Consider the following 22,691-nt stretch of genomic DNA (forward strand, 5'->3'; position numbering starts at 1 on the left):
TCCCATTTCTAATGGCAGAAAATCCAAAGACTTTCATCTTTTAAAAAAAAAAAAAAGGGCAAACCAAAAAACTCAACTCAATTTTATATAAATAACTTGCACTGGACATCTTAAAACTTTCAGATTTTAATTACACATAAATAAATATATACAGATTTAGAACAGTTCCGTTTGGCCTGGTTCAAGTTCTGCTCCTTGTGCTTTTATTAATTATCATTAATTTTAGAAACTCGTGTGCTGTTATCTGTAGGTTGTGGAGTTGGAATTAGTCCTGGGTTTAACTGAAGCTGCTTTATCCCCGGCTGTGCCTGTAGCAGTTGGGAGGGCTCCTGCCCTGGCAGCCATCGGGGAAAATCCGCCTTGAGTCTCGATTTGAAAACTGTAAACGAAGTCTGAAGCTGCTTTCAATCCAAAGCAGTTCTCCTGGCAATTTCCTCTTGGCCTGGCTCTAGGACAGGGCTGGGTCATGGGGATATAGGGAGGTTTTTCTGTGTGTTTGCCTGTCAAAATCAACTGATAAATCCAGGTACAGCTGGCGACCCAACTCCCTGCCCTCTGCTGCTCTAGCCTCTGCTTCTTGCATTGATGAGGCTTTTGCTCTTTCTTCTCAGCTTTTCAGTTGGAACAAATTCCTGGAGCACGTCAGGATTTCACTATGGGTTTTGAAAAAAAACAAAACAAAACAAAATTGCACATGACTTGGCTTCCTGCATCCACGATTTTAAAATTTTTAAAAAAGGTAAAAGCCATCACCTTGGCTTATTCTCTCAATCTTACTATGTCCATCAGAGTTGTTTTCTTAAATTCCTTAAATCTTCCTTTTTTTTTTTTTTTGTCTTTATTTGCTGTATGAGTTTCATCCCAAGTTCCAATGTAGCAGTTCAGAAAACAGTGCCTTGGGTCATCTTTCCCCCTCCAGCGCGTTATTTCCGATGCTTCGCTTCTTTTTCTGACGCTTTGGAGTCTCCGGCCGTGTGCCCATTCCCTGTGCTGTTCAGGAACATTTTATCCAGCCCCTTGAGGGACTCCACCAGATAGTTCTGGAAGGCGGTGAGGGCAGCACAGATGGCCGGGCCCCCGAAGCCGTGGGTGATCAAGCTGAAATGAGTCAAACAGCTCTGGACACCGGGCTCGAGGATGAGCGAGGGGCGGCTGTTCCCCAGTGGCGAGCGATCCTGGGCTATCAAGTCTGCAAACTCTTTACAAATTTGCCTGAAAGAGAGAGGGTTGGGTTACTACAGATGCTGTTGGAAAGCTGCAGGGATGTGGGTTCTGCGATTCTATGAGTTCTATAATGCTATAGGTGTATTTGGGGTTTCTTTTCCTGCTCCCTGCCCCAGCAGCTGCCTCCCTGCTGGAAGTTTTGGGCTCCAGCCTGGGGAAGCCCTTGTTCTCTGCTCCCAAGGAACAAGCGACAGGACAAGAGGAAATGACCTCAAGTTGCACCAGGGGAGGTTGAGGTTGGATCTGGGGAACAATTTCTTCCCCAAAGGGCTGTGGGGCATTGGAACAGGCTGCCCAGGGCAGTGGTGGAGTCACCATCCCTGGAGGGGTTGAACAGACGGAGATGAGGTTCTCAGGGACATGGGGTAGTGATAGGGTTGGGGTAACGGTTGGACTCCATGATCTTGAGGGTCTCTTCCAACCAAAGTGATTCTATGATTCTCTGACCGAGCCCTTCACTCCAGCTATTCCCCTTGCTGCACATCTTTCAGACCTGTGTGCAGTGCATGAAGTCATCTCCTTCCTGCCGAAGAACAAGCTTTTGGGGTAACGCTGCCCTTCTGGGCTGCGGGGACCGAAGGCAGCGGTGGCCCGGTGCCAGCTGTACTCACTTGGTAGCCAGCAGCATGTTTTTCCTGGTGTGGAGCTCCGTGGGGTCGGAGTGCTGTCGGCACAGGTATTCTGCCGCTGCCTTGGCTGGGAATTCTGTTTCACACACGTACCCAAAATCCCGAGCCAGATGAACGGCTTCACCTACGAGCAGGACAGATTAAAAACCCATGTGAAAGGAGAGCACGTTCTGTAGCAACTTCAGGCATTTCACTGATGTGGGTTATTCCTGCAGGGACTGGAACACTCCTTTCTCATTTGTCACCCAAAAGCTCTCTGGGTGACTGAGGTGTTTCTCACTTGGACCTTTGCTGCATCCTCCTCTCCCTACTTCTTCCAAAATTGCCTGCTTCACCTCTCCAAATTGAGCAGAGATTTAAACAGGGCTGGAGGGTGAAAAAGCCACTTTAGCCCAGTGGCTGCTGGACCAACTGGGGATGTGAGAACGGGGCAGACGGAAGGGGTTTCCATCCTCCTGCAGCAAGTGGGGCCTCGGGCTGGACGCGGGGGCAGAGCATCCATCACCCCGTGGACATGACCCCCATGGATGGGATTGATCCATCTCCAGACGTCCCCATGGAAATAATCAGAACTGATGGCGATTGATCATGCCCAACACCCGAAATCCTGGTTGGGCAGGCAGAGCTAATTTGCCTTGCCCCCCCGCTGCTCGTACGTATTAGACCATCCATCCTAACAGCATTAACCCAGATCCCATCACAGCTCCCCAGCGCCCCGAGCTCAGTCCGCGAAGCCACGTTACGGGGAAAGTGTCTGTGCCGCCCATCTAATGATAATAATTTCCACTTCATCTCCTCCTCCAAAGAAAGAGCAAATAAGGTAAACCTGGAGAATCAGAACTGTGGTTGTTTGTGTGTTAAAAAACGATCGGGAAGTAGTAGCTGCTGAAAAACAGTTCTTGTGACAATGCAAAAGGACTGTGTGACCTCAGGGTGAGAGCCGAGGCTGGAGCCAGGATTTATTCCCTCCCTGAGCGAGTGAGAGTGGCTGCGCAGCTGAACATGTGAAAAGCAGTTTGATGCTGCCTTAGAGGGGTTTCAGCACAGGGGACAGGCCGGTTCAGCATTGGGAAGTGGTTCAGAGCCCAGGGAAGCGGAGTGAGGGGCCACAGAAGCCTGTCTGAGTGCACAACCTCCTCCTGAGAGCTCGGGGATGGTTCTGAGGCTGAACTACAGCCCCACAGCTCCCCTGGGACCACTTGGGAACTGATCCCATGGAGCAGGTGCCCAAGAGAGGACAAGCGCTGGGTGTACGCGGCCAGAGGAACCTGCATTTCTACCTGCAGCCCCCGCAGTGCTCCCCAGCATCTGTCCTCTGCATCCAGAGGAACAGCTGTGGGGCAGGGAAAGAAAAACTGTATCATTAGCACTCAAACCCCAGCGTGTTTTGGTTTTTTTTTTTAAATCAACAGACATTGGGAAGGCAGAGGGGAGAAAACAAATGAAGCCAAGACAGCAAATGTCCCAGAAAGAAGGTGCCTGGGGCTCAGGAGGACACGCCAGTCCCTGTGTGCTGAGTAATGACAATGCCACAGCACCTTCCTCGGGGTGAAACGTCTCCCAGTACCACAACACCCATGTGCAGGAGGAAATTACATCCATCAAGCACACATGGCACCACTCTTTTATTTGCTATGAACTGGTAAGCGGTAACCAAAACATCAGCAGCCACCTGAAATCAAAATGGACATTTCTTCCTTCCTTTCTTTCATTCTTTTCTTTCTTTTGATGGAAATCAGCCTTTCATTCAGCCCGAACCAACTGCCCTCAGTAACAACCTCCGCCTAATGAAGCGGGTCATTTAATTTGCTGGCAACAATGGAGATGATTTTCTATTCAGAACCTGCAGGCAGCTGCCTCCAACACGCTGGGTGCAAACACAATGGATTCCGCAGCTCGAAGGGAGCCGGTGCTGTCATCACATTTGTCTGCATCCTGTGGCCCTTTCTCCCGAGATGCGGTGGCGACATCACCGTTTCCATCGTGCAAAAAGTAGGAGGGGAGCAAAGAAACAGGCGGCCTTAAGCAGAGGGACCTCGCAGCACGTTCTCCATTGCCAGCGAACTTGACCTTCATCTGCAAGTCCTCAGAGCTGTGCGGCATCTCCGCGAGGTCTCGCTCATCCCCTGCTGTCCCAGGGGAGTTGGGCAGCACTTGGATATGGAGCATCTCCTTACGGGAGACGAGACCCAGAGCCGAGCGTGGCGATCGAGCCTCAAGAGACGAGGCCGGTGCTGCCCGGGGGTGACGCTGTCGGCAGCGCCAGGGTTGTGTCCTGAGCGGGTGCACGGTGCTACTGAACGGCTGCTAAGTTCTGGGCAGCTTTATTCAAGCTTTTTTGTGTGTGTTTGGTTTCTGCGAGCCTGACTAAGCATTACCAGAACTAGTTCACAGAAGTGACTGAACACTCGGATCCAGCCCAAGGGAAGCTCACAGCCCCGTCCAGCCTGCGGACGGCTTTTCCCCACGGGCTGGGACTGGTCCAACAGAAATGTCTGAGTTTTGGAAGACAGATGTGCTTGAATCAGCACGGAGGCTGACACGGGGATATTTCCAGTCTCAGTCAGTGGTGACCGCTGCATACCTTAAGTGTTCTTGTTTGTGGAAAGCTGCAAACGAAGGGCAGTGAAGTTTCGGCACTCCCGTCCTCCGCTCTTACCTTCCACAAGGGATGTCAGCAGGGTGACGTTGGCAGCTTTGCGCCTTCCTGCAGGCAGGTTTAGTCCGATTTTCTCTAGCCTTTCCCTTAAACACCGACCCCCATTTTTGGATTTTGCTCTGAAAAGAGAAAACAAGGAGGGGGAAGAAAAAAAAAAAAGTTAAAATAACTATTGTTAATCACAGTTTAAACTACTAGGTTTGGAAGAAAAAGCAATAAAAACGCTGTTTCCCCGATATGTCGCACACCAGAACTTCTGACCTCCGTTAATCTGAGAGGTAAGAGCTGGTGCTGAACACAAATATTGTTTCGGCGTTACCCCCTGCGCTTCAGCAGGGAGCGCGGGAGCAGCTCACCTGCGGAGAACTCCGCCGAGGAGGGAGGCGTTGAGACACTCAGGGGGCGAAAGCCTCCGCTGCACCTCCCCGACTGTCACCTTGTACTTGGAGGTGGAGCTGAGGAGCGAGAGGCGGCCGGGCACGGAGCAGAAGACCTCGTTGGGATTCGTCACCCCTCCGATCAAGCCGTCCTTGTTCATGGCCAGGGTGGGGATGCTGGTGCCGTTGGCCTTCGAGGGGATGGGCACTGGGGGACAAGGAGGGGAGAGAGGAGACGGTGGCTGAGATGGCTCAGGTAGTTTCATATTTTCCTCAATACAAGAAGAGAGGTGGGGTGATGAAACTGAATTAAATAAAGGAAAAAAAAAAAAAAAAAAAGGAGGAAGCCTGGACGCTGCTCTCACCTGCTTTCCCACGCCGCCCAGCTCTACCGTAATTAAACCCCGGGTTTTGGGCTGGTCTCCTGGACGGGCTGTCCGCAGCATCGCTACCTGGACCTGTGACTGGTGTCCCCTCCCTGTCCCCTCTGGGCACGCGGGCAGGTGGGGTGGCCGGGCGAGGCGCTGGCTCATGGCGCTGGCCTGATGACATCCCGCGGCACACGGTCACGTCCCGCCGGCCAGGGCTGAGCTGTGACCCCCATAAACCCCGGGGTGGCCGAGAGCCACAGGTGCCAGCGGGTGCTCACAGGAACCCGTGAAAGAGTTTCTTTGACTTTGGGATCAGCCCCACAACGAGCTGCAGCCCTAAACCTCCATCATCCCTGGCTTAAAGGAGCTTGAGGAGATCAAATCCAATTAATCCAACACAGGTTTCCTTTTACTTCATGGGCAAAAGTCAATTAATGCAAAAGGTTGGAAAGGCAATGGGGGCTGCAGCATCGCACCCAGGTGAAGTGGGCACGGTTTTCCCATATGTCATTCCAGTATAAACGTTCTTAGATGCAATAAAGGTTTATAGTTTAAAACTGTGGCTGAAAGCTGTGCCAAATCTCTTTGGCTTTTATGTTCTGAAATTAAGAACCAGTTTAACTCTGGAAAAAGAATAGGTTTTGAAAGAATCCAAAGAGGACTGCAAAGCCATCTCTCCAGATCATTTCAGCCCTGGCATTCTTTGTGGTTCCTCGGCAATGACTGTTTCACATGCACATTCAGATGGTTCCTGCAAGCAACACAGCAACAAATACCGGGGCAAGATGCAGGTTTTATAAAGGAAATACGCATGCCCAAAATGAAACAGAAAACCGGAAAATTAACTGGGGAGGGTATGTAGACTGGACCTATTAGGGGTGCTTACAATCAACATATTGTAAATACGGCTCAACAGCTTGTTAGTGTGGCGATAAAAAAGTACCACATGTTATATAAAAATGACTAATGTTTTCAGACTAAAAGATGAATGGGAAGGAACTGAGGTACATTGAGTTTCCTCCCAGGGTGAAACTCGGACAAAGCCAGGGAGCGAGGGGTGGGATGCGCTGGTGCCCGCTGGAGTCAGCCGCGGCGGTGCTGGCGTTTGCCACCACGGTGCCTGGCTGAGGGACAAACACGGGAATGTCACCGCGAGCCGTCGGAAGCCAGAGCTATTTCCAGGAAGCAGCAACTTCAAAGCTTTCTTCCACAGCCCCAGAACAGGTTAGATTCGTCTCCAGGGGACGCCCTCAAAATGAAAAGTCAGGGCGTGTTTCACAAATATCCCTGCACTGCTGCCAAGGCGTGTGTCACGTCAGGGCCGGGTCCCCAGCCAAGGGGTCTGTGCTGCAGCGAGGGCCACCCCGGAGCAGCCCCCGCCGGGGAGCTGGTGTTGCTTGTGGTGTCAAACGCTTTGTCTGCCCGCGAAAGAGCTCTGCGCAATCCACACACTCGCGTATTTGTGCATGCCTGAGATCATGCGCTGGCGTGCGCCCGAGCCGCATGCGTGGCTGGGGACCGGCACACGGGAGGGACCGAGCAGCCATGCAGGAGCCGGGGGGGTCGTGCCTCGCCACGCGTCCGTGGAACGTGGCGTCTGGGGAGGGGACAAACCTGCGGCACCGGTGCGGGTTAACACCGGAGCCTACAGAAAACCAGGCTGTGGGAAGGCGCGGATGGATGCCGATGCACAGCACGGAGACACCACAACGCTTTGGAAACACGTTTTTAGAAATGATCCGACTCTCAGAAACAAATCCCCTTGAGAGCTGTGAGCCAGACCAGCCGCTGTGATGGGTGATGCCCAGAGCAGCCGCGTCAGCCCCGCTCCGTGCCGCAGGCAAACCATGCAGGCACCGCTCACGGCACAGGAGCATTGGCCCCGGCACATTTGGCACACGGGGAGCGAAGGGAGGACCAGGACGGGTGGCTGGCCCAGCATCGCGCGGGGTTAGAGGTCTGCTGAGTCCTGTAACAGTGCTTTAGCCATTACACAGCGTTGCCTCAACACAACAAGAATAAACACAGCCACGTTCGCCATTAATTATTAATTATTGTTATTTGGCCTCACCTGCTGCTGTTTGCCTGGTCTGATCTGCAGCTTGTTTGCCCATAAACATGCTGCAGGAGGGAGACAAGCTACCATTAAAGCCTGACAGCTTTGTTTCCTTGGCTTTTGGGGAACCAAAATTGTCTCTTGTCATCTGAGTAAACCAAAAGTCCCCCTCGATCTTCAGTTGCTGCTTTCCTGTTCCCGCAAGCAGCAGGTGATCGGAGCACCTGAGCCAGCCTGCAGACAAGAAGGAAGCATCAGAGCGGGACGCGGCCGCGGCCCGAACCCCGGCGCACGGACACAGCCGACCCCCGGCACCGCTGCCACCGCGGGACCCGCCGAACCGAGACGGGGACGCACGGGCGCCCGGCCCCGCGGGGAAATGCCGCCGGCTGCTTCGCATGGCATCGTGTCGGAGGTTCATCCACGCTACGGGGCAGAGAAATCAACCGCTCGAGCAGGGACAAGGGTTCATGATGGGGATTCTGGGTGCCGAGGCGAGTGGGAGGCACTCGGTGCCATTGTACCCAAGCGGGGCAGCCGCCGGACAAGACACGGAGCCGAGCCCCACACGGTGCTTTGTAGCTGGGAATAGAAATGTCACATCACTGTCACTGTCGCACACAGGCTGCCGAGGAAAGGGTCAGGTGCTGGTGCCCAAACGGCTGCAGCGCCCAGGTGCTCGGCCCCCTCCCGATGAGCGGGACAGGGCTCAGCTGGGGTCACCCCGCCAGGGAGCTACAAAGGGCAGGACAGAGGCTGCATTTCCCTCTGCAGGGCTCTGGTTGGGTTGGTTCAGTCAAAGGAAGGGCAGGAAAGGAACATCGGGCTTTTAGTGACTGCTCAGAACCTCATGGTGAGTATAAAGTGTTTTTCTCTTCTTGTGCCCATCCTTGCCCTGGGCACAGTCCTGGCGGGGTGAGTCGCTGGAGAGGCTGTAGATGTGTCTACATGGGGGAAAGTTACAAAAAAATCTTGGTCTGCTCCCTGAAACGCCTTGGTCACTGGGGCTTGGCTGCTCCGCTGTGTCCCCCTGAGGCTTGTTTGCTCTTTCCTTTAGCTGCCAGGCTCTCCTGAGAGGTTTTTTTTTTCCCCCCATGGGAGGGCTGCTTGGTTCATTCATCCTGCTGCCTCTAATTCAGCAAATCCAAAAGGCCTCGACTGGTGTTGCTGGTACTCAGCTCCTCATGCAGAGGCGAGCTCGGCTGCGGATTTCACAAACTAAAGCCCCAGTGAAGGGTTTTGCCCTGATGGATCCCTGGTCCTGGGGATGCTGGATGCAGGTGAGCACTGCAGGACTGCACAGCAAGAGGGTTGGAGGGTTCTGGTCTGAAAGGGAAATTTGATTTTAAAATAAGGTTGTGCTGACAGACTTCAGGGAGCTTCACAGGTTGCTAATCCCCAGCCCGGCACTGGTACAGGACCAGCTCCCAGTGCATGTGTGAGCTGGATCATTATTGCAGCTGGGGAAAACTGAGGCACAGAATAAGTTAAATGATTTACCAAACATCAGGCATATGGGCATGATCTGATTGCATGCAATTCTGGTTTGTGGGAGTGCTTTTGTAGGCAATTCGGGCTTTACAGCACTTCCTAACACTTGGGCAATAGCTATCAAAAACCCATTAAGTATGGCCTCTGCTTTTCTAAGTACAGAGTGCCTTTTTAATGCTGTGAAATACTTGTCACTGCATCATCTTGTCTCCTGATGCTCTTGTATTTTGAAGTTAGCCACTGAGAACGGCAGCGTGTCAATAATAAGCGTACGTGTCTTGCTGAATGTGGGAAGGAAAACTACCCTCATTTCTTCTGCATAATGTCCCAAGAAGCGTTTCCATGAGGCTCAGCATCTCACTGCCACCTTTAACACTGCAAGGCAGGTACCATTCACAATACATTATAAAAGTCTGTGGGTAGTAAATGTAGCCAGAAGGAGCTGGTCCAGCACCGGACACAGGATGGGATGATGCTCCCTGGAGAGGCAGATGGGGTGGAAAAGCAATTCTGTGAGCACCAGCTCCTGGTATCTCCAACAACGCTGCAGGTGTGATGGGATGCCATGGCCTTGCTGCTGTCAGGAGGTAGGAGGAAGGAGCTTGGTGCCTTCCAATTGTCCCAGGATAAAGCATGAAGTTTCTGATGCTTTTGTTCTGGTTTCCAGAGGTGAGTCCCTTTTTAAACTCCAGGTACAAAGGAGCAAGAGAAACATGTTCTCCAAAGGAATTTCAGCACAGACTGACTCACCTCTGTTGCCTCCTCATCCCTCTCCAGCGCAGTCTGGGTTGACGATGCTCCAGCCCTGAACTCCTGCGCTCCCTCTCCTTCCTCATCTGTGTTCACAAACGTTTGTGTCTGAAACTACCGCTACAGTTCCTGAAAATGGTCACTTTTACATGCAAATATCCAGTGCAAAAAGCACATCTGCAGCCCGAGTTCTGCATGTGGGCACTGCTGGGAGCTGGGGCATCGTGGTGCTCAGGGGCTGACTGCACACCAGCAGCTTTTGGGTTTTTTGGTTTTTTAAAGAAAAATAGATTTTGCCTACAAAAAGAAAAAGTATTGACTCATTTCCATATGAGAAATGTGTTTCCTGCTTGCAAAATTATTCGTAAGCGGGAAAATGTGTGGGACTTGGAAGCTGAGTCGCTTATCGTGGTGTTATTTGTCCAGTTGCATTTCCAAGCTGGAGCTCGGGGTTCTGCAAGAGGAAAAACAAGTCCAGAGGGAACATGCAAATTGCTGCCTGTCTTACAAGTCTGTTTTCTTCTCTCCTTAGACACATTACAGGTAAATCCTCCTCCTCAGCAGTGCTGAATCCCTGGATATTGGAGCTTTTGTTGCAGCATCTCTTTCAGAAGTGGGAGTGTGCTACAGCTTAGATGGCATTTTAAAGAGGTATCAGTTAATTCTTTTAGGAGACCACCTGGGACAAAGCAATCTCTCATCTTTGGGCACAGTGCTGTCCCCAGCCACCCCAAAAGCATCTCAGCCCCCCAGCTCCTCCCCAGGGCCGTGCACCGCTCAGTTTGGCCACATTGAGCATCGCTGCAGATTCAGAGCAGCCCAAAAAAAAGTGCTGCGGGCGGTGCTGCCCTGCAAAGGGGACGCCTGCACAGTGCAAGCACGTTTCAGAAGTTCCTCACTGCAGCTGCTGAGGTTTTGCTTCCACAGTGTTGCGGGTCTGGTGACGACAGCCCCGAGACCCCCGGGTTTTATCCCATGCAGCGGATTGGGGTCCTGCAGCTCCGTCCCGCTCTGGCTGACGGACGCTTGTGCGTGGCCCCCGACGAAAGGCGCTCCAGAAAGGCGAGGGATTCCTGCTCCTTCAGGAAGAGCTTTCAGTGCACTCGTCTAACCTTCGTTTGAATGTCTCCGATGTAAATTATAAGACAGAGATACATACATAAAGAAGTATCTGCATGTGGGTGTGAGCCGGAGGCAGCTGCTCCTGCCATGGCTTTAAAAGCCTTTTTCCAGCGAGGAGGTGCTGCGGAGTTCAGCTGCTTCAATTTCCTGGTGCTTCAGCAGAGAGGTATTTATTGATGGTCCAGGGAAGGAGGTCAGTGCCATCAGCTGTATTTCAAACCCGCAGTCTGTAATTATCCTTTCTTCCCAGAGGGGATTATACAGGTATTTTCTTTATCTCGAATGCACAACCTGAAGCAGGTCCCCATGTCAAAGAGCCTTGCTAGGAAGCCCCGTAATCGGCTCAGAGGCCTTTTCAAATGGAAGGATGGAAGGAATCTTGGGGTTTTTTTATCTCTGGGCTTTCCAGATCACTGCGTCCCGATAGGGAAATGGATCTGGGACCCTCAGAAGAAGAGAGGACAGGGATACAACTCAGCAGCCTCAAACTATTCCCATGAGAAAGCTGATCAGGAGAGGTCTCATGCCTATGCAAAGCTCTGTACTTAACATTTTGTTTCCAATGCAAATCAATACATTAGGTTGTGAACTGAATGCTAAGGTGCCATGTGATATTTGATGCATTTTTCTTTCTGTGCCTCTGTTTTACCCAGCAAAGTTCCTGCGGCGTGTCACTGCGGGTCTCTGCTCCTGGGGAGCTTCGGGACCATCGATGGGGCAGGAGGGTTCAGCCTCCCCAGACCAGCAGATACAACATCTGTTACAGATGGTACCTGCCTAGTGCATTGTGTCTTGGTGGGAATAGACATCCAATGAAACAACGAAATTTATTCAGACCTCTGCAAAAGCACCCCATGCTCCTTCAGGACTGGGAAGGGGATTAGTAAGCGGTTTGCAATTAATAATTTCAGCTAACGCGTTTCGCTGCTTTACCATATAGGAATGACTTGGCCTCAAATGTACTGCTTGCTCAGAATATTTTGTGAATTTTTTGGAAACTGCTCACAAATAACAACTTCTTGTGAGTTCCCACACATTTCCCTGCTGTACTTCATTTTACAGATTGGGCTGTGCTGCCTGGGGAGCCTTGGACATAACAGCCTGAACAGTAACCTCAGGAATGCCCGTTACCTTCACGACTGCATTTAAAAAGTTAGTTTAGTGCAGTAATTGATTATTTCACTCCCTCTGATTTGTCATTGTTAATATACAGCTAAGCCCCTTCTCATCTATGTTAGAAAAAACCTGTTTTAAATCCATTTAAATTATTAACTGCTCCTGAGGGACTCGAGTCGCTCCGTCTCCGCTTGTACAGCACACAGAACGCGCAGGTGTCGGGAAGGCACGAAACCGAAACAGGAGGCTGGAGAGCCCGAGGATTGAAGCCAGAGGCACTGGAGCCCTGTGCTGCTTCGTGCTGACACCGAGGAAAGTTTCTGATCTGATGTCACCCCCAGCCCAGCTCAGCCGTGCGGCAGCGAGTGCTCCCGGACTCGCACACCCTCCCCAGCTCTGCCCTGTGGCATTAACCATCACAGGTTTATTCATTTAGCGGCACAAACCCCCATTACGTTTTGGCAACCGGTCTACGGGATCTTTATGTGTTTAAACAGTATAATCCATTTTACAGTAACATGCTTGAGAGGTTTTCCCTGTATTCCCTATAGAAGTGCCTGAATTTGTGTGGCTTGGATCTACATAATCTAAAAAGGGAGAACAAAGACGTAGTGTCTTTTGCGAACGGCGGTGGATCCTATGTAAGCCATCGTAATGTTGCCTTCAATTGGTTAAAATGTATTTAGATTATTGAAGGGCAAAAGACCCTTCAGCAAAGATTAGACAGGAATAATAATAGAAAAATACTTCCCTTCTTATAGAACTTGCTGCCAATCCGCAGAGTACGCGGGAGGGTTTCGATCTGAGCCTCGGAGCGCAGCAGTTTGAATCTGCAGCTTCGCCTGCAGTTCTGGAGCTGCCAGATCACCCTGGGGACAGGGACCACTGTCACAGCCAGAATGCTTTTACTTTTCCTTGCTCGGAACATGCTCTGGGTTTCTAATGTCTGTGCGTTGGCGGGATGTCCAGCAAAGCAGACATTGCAGCTGGGTGAGCACTGTGCCCTGGCCAGGACACGCGTCCCGTCCCGGGCTGCCGGGGGACGCACCGCGAAATCCCCGTGCAGCGATGGGGACCCACCGCGGTGCAGGGAGGAACCTCGGGAAGGAGCAACATCCACGTCTTCCTATGGGGAAACCAACTCTGACCAGCCCCAGAAACAGCATCAGGAGAGCCCAGCCAGCTGTGCAGGAGGGGACACATCTGCACATAGGTGACCGCAGCGCGGCTCTTGCTGCGTGTACAAACCCTCTGGTGATGTTTCTTTAATGTCTGCCCCCATCTCTTGCTACCTTGGACCTTGTGCTTTAAGCAACCCTGGCTGCCCTTGTTCAGACCCTTTGCTTGCACCCCGCCAGCCCCAGGGCTGCAGCCCCACTTTGCCTGGCACACGAGGCCATCACGGGGCTCCCAGGGAGCCCTGGGGACGCGCCATCTCCATGAAGCCACCTCCGTGCTGGGGACACCACTTGCTCCCCGAGACCTGTCCGACCGGTCCTGAGGGAATATGGCCTGACCCCATCCCTTGCTGCCTGGCGCCTCGGTACTCGGGTGACTGATGCCAGATAAATGCCTGAGATAGAGGGTGGGGAGACTCGGCCGGGCTGGAATCCCAAACACGCACCACAGGCACTGCAGAAGCTGCGACGGCTTTTTAGGCTGCAGGGGTGAAGCTGCTCACAGGTCCCCTCGTCCCCCTCCAGAGCCCCTCGCTCCTGAGCCGCGGGCACACCATGTTCTGGGATATTGAATTGCGATGGGTAGTTTGGGCTCATTTATAGCAATCCTTTCCTGCTCCATTCTGCTTCTCTGTTCTTCTCCGTCAAGCCACAACAATTAACCTCTCGCCAAACCAAAGGCGATACCTGGACACGGCAGAGCTGGATATGGGACAGGGCGCGGAGATGAGAGCTGAGCGTGCAGCAGCTCCAAGCGCTATATCCACATTTGCTAATTAGTTCCTCCATTAAGAATTAAAATAAACAAACAAATGGAAGGACAGCAAGAATGAGTAATACCCCAGGATCACACAGGAAAGGGTGGGTTGGTTTACTGGTTAGGATGCTAGTCTAGGACTTCAGAGAACCCTGTTTAGGCTCTTCAAATAATTAGGACAGATTACAAACTTTTTTTTTTTCTTTTTTTGAGATCACATATTTTGGAGTATTATGAAAGAGGGAGGAATGGTCTACATTTGCCTCTGCTCTACTGCAGATTTGGTGTGTCCCTGGGCTGGGGGCACACGTGGGTCCCCGTGGCTCCGCCTGTATCTGCGCTGCCGTGGGTGGGTGCCCCGTGGGGCCCCGGCGAGGCTCGCGCCTGCTGCGTGGCACCGTCTGCACACTGGAGATCTCAGTGCCACCTCCTCTGCAGGGCTGACGTGGGGACAAACACCATGGGCTGTATGTCACCTGGCCGAGGCTGCTTCTACTGGCCCCACTGTCAACCCACCGGTGGAGAAATCAGCCCCCGTGGGAGCTGAGGCTGTGGCAAAAAGCAACCCAAGCTGGCTTTTCTGAACCTACTCTTTAAGAACTGCTCTTCTAATAAAGAAAAAAATTCATTTAAAAACATCTAATTAAACAGTAAGTCGTTACAAGGTACATGAAACTTGGAGATAACACACGCCTGGGAGGCACTGGGGAGGTTGAGACAAAGCCCAGCGCCTTCACCGGTACCCGCATGTGTTATCTTACATGAACACACACCTGGTTTTATCCTGGCGCAATTATAGGACATTAAAAATATAATTTTAATGGAGGAATGGTGATCTGGATGCAGTTCAGAGTAAAAACTTTCTTTTAAGTTTCACTGTTTGATTAGTAGGTGTTCCTGCCACGCACGCCTGTGTGCGGAGGGAGAAGCGCCCGGCTGGGAGGTGTGACTGTTTTGATGAACGCTGGATCTCGTGGTGTGCGCGAGGGCTTGTCTCAACTGCAAAGCCTGCGTGAGCAGCGCCAAGACAGCAAAACCTCCAGTCAAGACCCAGCTTGCCCCAGCTGAGCCCCTTTTCCCACTCAGGCAAACTACGGCAGCAGATGAAGCTGCAGAGCGCTGGGAGGGCTCTGCCAGAGCGCTCAGCACCCTGCAGCTCACCGAGTCCAAGCACCTCCGCCCACGGCCAGGGACACTCTTATAAAAGACGTGTCTTTGCAGCCCCGGGTGTTTTACAGGATGACCTCATTTATTACCTTGCTCGTCACAGGAAATGATGTTTATCTAATCTACCATTCTTTCAGGATTTTTTTTTTTTTCCTGCCACATCTGGCTGCACGTGGCAGTTCTTCCAGCTCAATTTCTGTCTGTGCTGAAACGCAGGAGAGGTGGCACCGCTGCCACCATGCCAGCGCCCGGTCCCAACGGCAGCCCCGCATGCAAACCCTGCGGGGAGATTTTGGAGCCCGTGTGCGGTGGCGAGTGGATCTAAAGATCTCGGTCTTTATCTCCCTCCTCTGCTGCATTCTTTAGTACTGACAACTACTTCTTGCAATATTTCTGAATGTGGGCTTGGAGCACTCTGAGGCACAGATCTCTGTCCATCTGTCCAACACCCAGCCAAACAGGTCCACATTCCTGAGCAGAAACACTAGTGCTGCTGCTCCGGAGCAGCTGAAAAGCCTCGGACGGAAATTTAAACGAGTCACAAACACGAAGGAGAGGTCGGGGGCCGAATCCTGCTGCCTCAATGTGAAGCCAGGAGAGCTCCATCCCTTCCAGCCATGCAGCGCCTGGGCACCGTGCACCCCTGGGTGCCGGTGCGAGCCCCCGGGGGCCGCGCCCTGCTCCGGCTCTGCTCCAGGTTGTAAAACGCTGTGGCCAAAACGCTTGCCCGTGAGCGGGATGTGCAGGCCCTGCAGCTCTTCCCGCTGCTCGCAGGGCCCCTGGCCTGCTCCTGAACCCCGCTGAGCCCCCAGGCTCCTTCCAGGTACCAGCAAAAGAGATTTGTATTTCTCTTTATAATAAAAAGGCTCCATCAGAAGCTTTCAGCTGATCCTTAAAAGATGCCGAAGCAATAAACCTCCTCCTTATTTTATGACCAAGTTGCAGGGGTTTTTGCTACCAAATGCAATGGCATAATGCTGGATTTCATAAACAGAAAACCAGGCTGTCCCCGCTCAGGGGCAGGAAGGACCTGCAGCAGGAGCAGCGGCTGCTTGGGCATCGATGGGTCTCCAGCCCTTTTTCCTGAGAGGTTTCAGGTCAGGGTTGGAGTAGCTGTCCCAGGCATCAGGTGAAGAGAGCAGAAAATGCCTGTAGCTGCTGTAGCATAAAGCAGCCAGAGCCACGGACTAAACTTTTTCAGAGTGAATGTTACTGTTTTCAGGTCAAATATATTCCTGGTGTTATACAAACTTTTGGGAGGAAAAACAAAACAACAACAAAGGAAAAACAAAACAAAACGAACAAATACAACAACAATAAAAATGAGACAGAAAATAATTTCTGAAATACTTTTGAAAAGGAGGAAAAACAAAAAAACGTGTGTGCAAAAAATATTCACAAAAACTCTTCTACCCTGTGCAGGATTTTATCCATTTAATTCTCAAAACTAAATCTATCCCGTTTGTCACGGCAGTACGGGGGAGCTCAGCCTCCGTTTTTTTTTTAGTGCTATTCACAGCTCTCTGTGCTCGAAATCAAATCCCCGGCTCTACCTCCGGCACACGCAGCATCCCCGCAGCCGAACCGACATTCCGCATCCGAACCGGCATCCCGCATCCGCGCAGCCGAACCGGCAACTCCCGTCCCCGCTTCCCCCGGGACCGGCGAATCCCCGGGGCTGCTCCCGGCGTCTCCAGCCCGGGGGCTGCCCACGGGAATAACGAACCAGAGCCAGGCCAGAGAGCGATGGTGCAAATTGAGCTTTGAACGTGGATTTTCGGCCCGGATCTGCTTCCCGGCGCTGCCCCCTCCGACGGGATACGGCGATGCGGGACCCGCGCAGCCACCGCTGCGGCTGCGGGACGGGGACCCCGGGGCCACCCCCCGAGCCCTTGCTGAGGCGATATGTCCCCCTCTCCTCTCCCTCTGCCGCTTGCTAAATTCGGGGCCACCTGCAGCAAAAAGAGCTGTGGACTCAGGAAAACACATCCGGGATGTATCAGGGCGCTGCATCCCTCGGGTCTCCCCCAAAATCGCCTGTAATGACATGAACCGCTAAAACCGTTGAAGTTTATTTAAGAAGGAAAGGGGAGGAAAAAAACAAACATGCAGTCAGGGAGAAATGGTTTGGCTCGAATGAAACAAGAGTTAAAAGGTGGCTTAAAGGGTTTTGGGGCAGGTGATTAATATTTTGTTGAACCAGGACAACGGTATCTCGGCAGCTAATTAAGGAGAGATTTATCTGTTTTCACATGCACAGATTTATATCAGGTTTTTGTCCGAGGGCCATGCCGTCAGGAATTCAAGGATTAACCATCCCCGGTGCGGTATTTGAGATATCGGAACGATTTATGACAAAACTGTGCTTTTCAACATTTCCCCTCACTCCCCACGGAGAGCAGGGCAGCGATAAACCCGCTGTCTGTCCGCGCACCTCCTCGCCTTCTCTGCCCGCCTGGAAACCGCTCGGGATTTGTCTCTGATATTTTTATTTATTTTTTTCCGAGGGTGTTTTTCCTTGGGCTCATATCCCCCGTTGTGGATTCGGGAGTCAGCTCCAAGCAGACAGCGAAGTAGAAACGACCCCGTATTATATATATATATATATATATATATATATATATATATGTGTGTGTGTGTGTATATATATATATACATATGTTTTAAAATAAATAAATAAACCAGACTGCAAAATAAATAATTTGCCCGGTTCGAGCGGAGGGCAGCAGCGTTTGCCGCTATCGCCCGGCAGCTCCCGCGGGGAGCAAACCTCCCGGTGATTCGGGGACCCGCGCAGCATTACCCGTGGCTCCCGGCCCCCGACTTCAGCTTCCCTAATTCCCTAGCTTTCTTTTGAGCTCCAATTGTCCGGTTTAGGGCATCTCTTCCAGGACCGCCGGCAGAGAAAGGGAAGCGCGGCCATGGAAACACGGACGAACGGGGACCCGTCCCGGGCCCGGGGCACGGTGCACGATGCGGCCCCGGGCGGTCCCCGGTGCTGCCGCCGCCCGGAGCGGGGCCAGAGAGTTCCGGACTCCGGCTCCGCTACAAGAAACACCCCCGGCGCCCCCGTCCCGGCCGTGCTGCGGCTCCCGGGATCGCTGCTGGCCGCTTTGGGGGGCCGCGCCGCGCTCCTCAACAAACACACGCTTTGCTTTGGATTTATCGATTTCTCAGGCTGCTCCAGCAAACTCGGCGCTTTGAGCTCCGAGTAGAGACGGGGACACCCCGGCAGCGGATCGTCCCCAAAAGCTGCCGTCGGAATCCGATTATTCTCCAAAATATACTTTGCCTCTTTATTCCAAACACAACAGCGGGAAAACAAGAGAACCGGAGCGGGAAGAGCAAGTGTCCGTAGACGTAGGAGCTGCAAATGTCCTGCACCCACAAACCCTACTTTTCAGCCAGGGTTATTTTCTTTTTATTTCGAAAGAGAGACTAGAGAAACTGCAGGCACAAATCTGGCACTGAACAACAACGCGAGACGAAAATTTCTAAGTAATGGCGCCTTTTGAAAAGGAGGGAAGAGCCTCCCAAACCACTATAGCTTCAACCGAACTTGCAGACAAATGTTCTCTTTGCAGAGTATTTTCTGAAGATACCTCGAGTGCTGCCGACACACAAAACAGCGAAGGCACGGCCGGACCAGAGCGCACACGCACCCCGCAGCTTGTTGCAACCATTTCTCATGCAAGGATATTTAATGAAATGCCTCTCATGTGTTCTAATTAAAGCTAAAATAATTACGGTCATTAATGCTCCACAGAAATGCCGCATGTAATGAAGTTGCGCTCTTAGAATAACAATTTTCATGGCAAAGGGGCTGTAACGCACCGTGAACGCTGCTCCCTCCGTGTAACAACCGCCATCGCCCATGTCGGCGGGGAAGACCCGCACGATTGGGATATTTTTCCCGGATTCTCGGGGGATGCCGGGCTCCGTACCACGGAGCAGCAGTTAAACACATCCTCTCCATCCACATCTTTTTGTAAAAAATCGCAGAGAGAAGCCAAGAGCAGCGCTTGAATATTTCATACGAGTTATCGCTCCGAGCAGCAGCATAAATCGCTCACGTCCCCCCTGCTCCCAGCAATACCCCGGTGAAGTTTTTATTAGAAAAATATTTTACGAAGTTGAGCTGTTTTAACCACGGGGCTTTGTTTGGAAGCAGAGGGGCTGTTTAGCAGGTCGGAGAGAATCGGCATGAAATTAGGAGAGGCGGCGGGAGACACCGGGGGCCGTGCCGTGCCCCTGCCCACAGCCCGGCTTCCCCGCTCCGGCCCCGGAGGGAGCGGCCGGTGTCGCCGCCGGTCCCCGGGACAAAGCCCCGTTTTTGAAGCCGCAGACGAGGAGTCCCCGCAGGCCCGGGTTGCTGCCGAGGCGGGGAGCGAGGATGGGGGCGGCCACCCGGGGGTCTACGGGATGCTCCCCGGTCCACAGGGACGGGCAGCACCGGTTCCTACGGCCGCGCCGCCTCCTCGCTCCCGTTAAACTCGTCCTTCCCCACGGTAGAGCCCCACCGAACGAGCCCGCTTTGCCGTGGCTCAGCGCCTTCCCCGCCAGAGGCGGTGCGGAGCGGTGCGTGGCCGGGGCTGCCTCCCCCGCCGCCGGGCGCAGGGCTCCGGTCCGGGGCGGCGGGACCGGGAGCGCCGGGAGACGTTGCTGAGCCCCGCCGGGGTATCCCCGGGCTTCCTACGCAAACCGTCCGGGGCTGCCCCCGGGAGTCCCGATAGCCGGGCCCGTCCGTGCGGGCCCCTCGGTCTCCGGTAACGGGAAGGCGACACGGCCTCGGTACCGCCCGAGGGAGCCCGGCGGGCCGGGCACGGAGGGCCACGCTGGCCTGCCGGGACCCGCCGCTTTCGTTGCAGTCTCGCCGGGGACCGCAACGAGCCCTTCCCGACGCGGGGGGAGCGGCCCCGCGGAACGGTTGTCGCGGGGGGAACCCGACGCGGGGGAGCCCCGAGGGCAGGAGCGGAGCCCGGCCCGGTGCCGCATCCCGCGGTGCCGCCGCACTCTTACCTTTCTTGATCACGGACTGATCGAGCAGGTTCATCCCGCCGTCGTCCACGGCCTGAAAGCACCGAAGCAAGAGCCGTCAGCCGGCGGCTCCCGGTGCGGATGGGCACCGACCGCTCGGAGTGGGGGGACAGCGTGGCCGAGGCCCGGTTCACCGGCTGTCCCCAGCCAGGAGGGATCGCTCGGTCACGGATGAGTCCCGCTGACGGGGGTCCCGCCCCGGAGGTCCTCCTTGCCCGGGGGTACGGACACCGCAGGGTCCGACCTGCCCCTGCTGGGACCCCCCCACAGGCGCACAGGCGGTGGCGGGATCGGTCCCCGCTGTGTCGCGCCCGCCCCGTCGGGCACCCTCCCCGGCCTCCCTCCATCCCCCGGTACCTGAATGTCCTCGATGCCGTGGTGGCCGAGGCCGTGGAGGCCCAGCGGGCCGTCGGCGAGGCCGTGTCCGCCATCGGGCAGCCCGTGGAGCAGGCGGGGCACAGTGGGGTACTCGCGGCGGGGGTCGAGCCCCAGGGCGCGGTGCGTCTGCGAGAGCAGCCCCGTGTCGTCTTGCCGGCCGCGCTGCGGGGGCCAGGCGGGCTGCTGGTGCTGGTGCAGCGGGCTGAGCGCCGCGTACGGGTCCCCCAGGTGCGGGTAACCGGGCTCCTGGCCCTGCGGGTAGGGCAGCGGCGGCTGCGGGTACGGCGGGGGGAAGTAGGGCGGCTGGAAGTCGGCGGCGGGCGTGTGGCAAAGCGGCGGCGCCGAGCCGTAGGGCGCCTGGTTGAGCGCGGGCAGCTGCGGCAGGCGGGCCCCGGCCGGTGCCCCGGGCAGCCCCTCGGCGCGGTCCTGCGGCGGCGGAGACAGCGGTGGTGAGGCGGGTGCAGAACCCCGCCACCCTGACCCCCCGGCCCCGACCCCCCGTCCCGCCCCGCCGCGCCCCGTCCCGCACTCACCATGCCCGGGTAGCTGTGCACTAGCATCTGTGCGGGCCCGCGGCGAGCCCCGGGCGGGCCGGGCCCCGGGGGTGCCCCCGTCTCCGCCCCTCTATCCCGCCGGAGCGGCGTCTCCCATCGCCCGCCCGCTCCTCTGCGCCGGCCCCGACTCCATGCACGCCAGTTATAGCGTCGGGGGCGCGCCTGCCGCCCCGGGAGCGCGCGTCAGAGCGCGGGGCCGGGGACGCGCCGCCCGCTCCCGCGGGGCCCCGACGGCTCCCGACAGCTCCCAGCGGCTCCCGACGGCGGGCGCAGCGGGAGGCGGCCGGGGCGCGCGGCAAGAGACGCCCCGCTCCCCTGCCGTCGGGTGGCTACGTTCCCGCTGCTCCCGTGTCGCACGGTGCCGCACGCTCCCCAGGTGCCACCCTCCGTTCCCCTCGCCCTGGACGGCGCTGCCCGAGAGCCCTATCGGGGAGCGCCCCGGGCCGGACCGGGGGCCGAGCCCCGAGGGTCGGAAGGGCCCGGGGGGTTCGGGCGGGCTTCGGGACCGCGGTGATGCTCTACGGTTTGACTTTATTAGCCCGAGCAGGCAGCGGGTGCCCTGGCTGTGAGCACAGCGAGGGCCCGGCTGCAGCTGCAACCTCCGCCCGACGGCGGCCAGAGCGGGGCCCGGGGCCGGGCCTGGTGGGAGAGCCTGGGGCTCCCGACGGGGAGCGCGAAGCCACAGGCCCTGCCTGGGGAGATTGAAAAGTGTCTGGGGGTGCTCCGGGCCTGGCTCTAGGCTCGAGGGGACGGGCGGGAGGGCGGGCGCCGGGTGAGAGTGAGCGAGGGAAAACGGGGGAGCAACGACAGGCAGCGTGCCTGCCTCCCCGCCCTCCCCTCCCTCCTCCATCCCTGCCTCCTCTCCATCCCTCCCTTCTCTCCATCCCTCCCTCTGTTCGGGCCCTCCCTCCGGGGCAGGGTGAGGCGGGCCCGCAGCACCGGGTGACTGAGCGCGGCAACGGGCACCGGGCACCGGGTACCGGGTACTGGCGGGGCGAGCACAGAATGATCCCCATTGACCTCCCCACCGGTAACTCGCACACGCAGGCGGCTGCCCACGCCCCCGCCGGTGCGGTGATGCACCCGCACAGGGATGCGGGGGGATGCAGAAGGATGCACAACAGCCCTGGCCCACACACACCCCACTGCACCCCAGCACTCACGGACTCACTCGCAGACTCGCACATGCTCCCCGCAGCCCACGGGCCCCACGTCCTTGCTCTGGGGCCACCGTGTCCCCACGGGGTCCCCACGATCTCGCCGTGCCACCCGTGGGGCGCAGGCTGCCCATTGCTGCGTGGGACTTTCCATTGGTGGCAGAGTGTAATTTGTGTGTGAACAGAGAACAAACCCTTTACCCCCATCTGTAACACACCGTGATGTGTGATAGACATTAACAAACACAATCCCACATTGCATTTAATTTAATTCCACTCTTCCTGCCCCGAGCTACAGCTCCCTTCATTTTCATTTTTCCTCTGAATTCCCACAACTCAGACCTCTTTGATTTCCAGGTTTAATTAACAATGCTCATTAAATGAATTTTTATTCATTTCTTTTAATATTATCCTGCCACCTGTCTTTAGGAGGCAAAGGCTGATCATTTATTCTAATTTATTTCTATTAAAGATGGCATTTAAGGGAGGGAGGAGGGATGTGCAGAGGTGTAAAGGGCTGATCTACTTAAATATCTTCAACCCCCCTCAAATGCTGTTCAAGGGCGCTGCTCCTGAAAGTTCTGTATTTATTTTCCACCAGATCTGTTTCATTTGCTAGGAAAAATTGGATTGGACATGCTGTATTTTGCAGTTATGTTCCAGTTCAT

General features: G+C 55.0%; 1 protein-coding gene across 1 annotated transcript; it reads right to left on the reverse strand.

The window, feature by feature from the left end:
* Window positions 1–923: 923 nt before the first annotated feature.
* On the reverse strand, window positions 924–20,872 carry TFAP2E (transcription factor AP-2 epsilon). The gene is made up of 7 exons (XM_065650656.1): window positions 20,846–20,872; window positions 20,292–20,738; window positions 19,917–19,968; window positions 4,869–5,097; window positions 4,513–4,631; window positions 1,836–1,977; window positions 924–1,212 (listed from the first exon to the last, which is right to left on the reverse strand). Exons 1-7 carry the CDS (start codon window positions 20,870–20,872, stop codon window positions 924–926), a joined length of 1,305 nt encoding a protein of 434 aa, XP_065506728.1.
* Between the last annotated feature and the right edge of the window lie 1,819 nt (window positions 20,873–22,691).

Source organism: Caloenas nicobarica, chromosome 23, assembly GCF_036013445.1.
Source record: "Caloenas nicobarica isolate bCalNic1 chromosome 23, bCalNic1.hap1, whole genome shotgun sequence".
Taxonomy (NCBI): domain Eukaryota; kingdom Metazoa; phylum Chordata; class Aves; order Columbiformes; family Columbidae; genus Caloenas; species Caloenas nicobarica.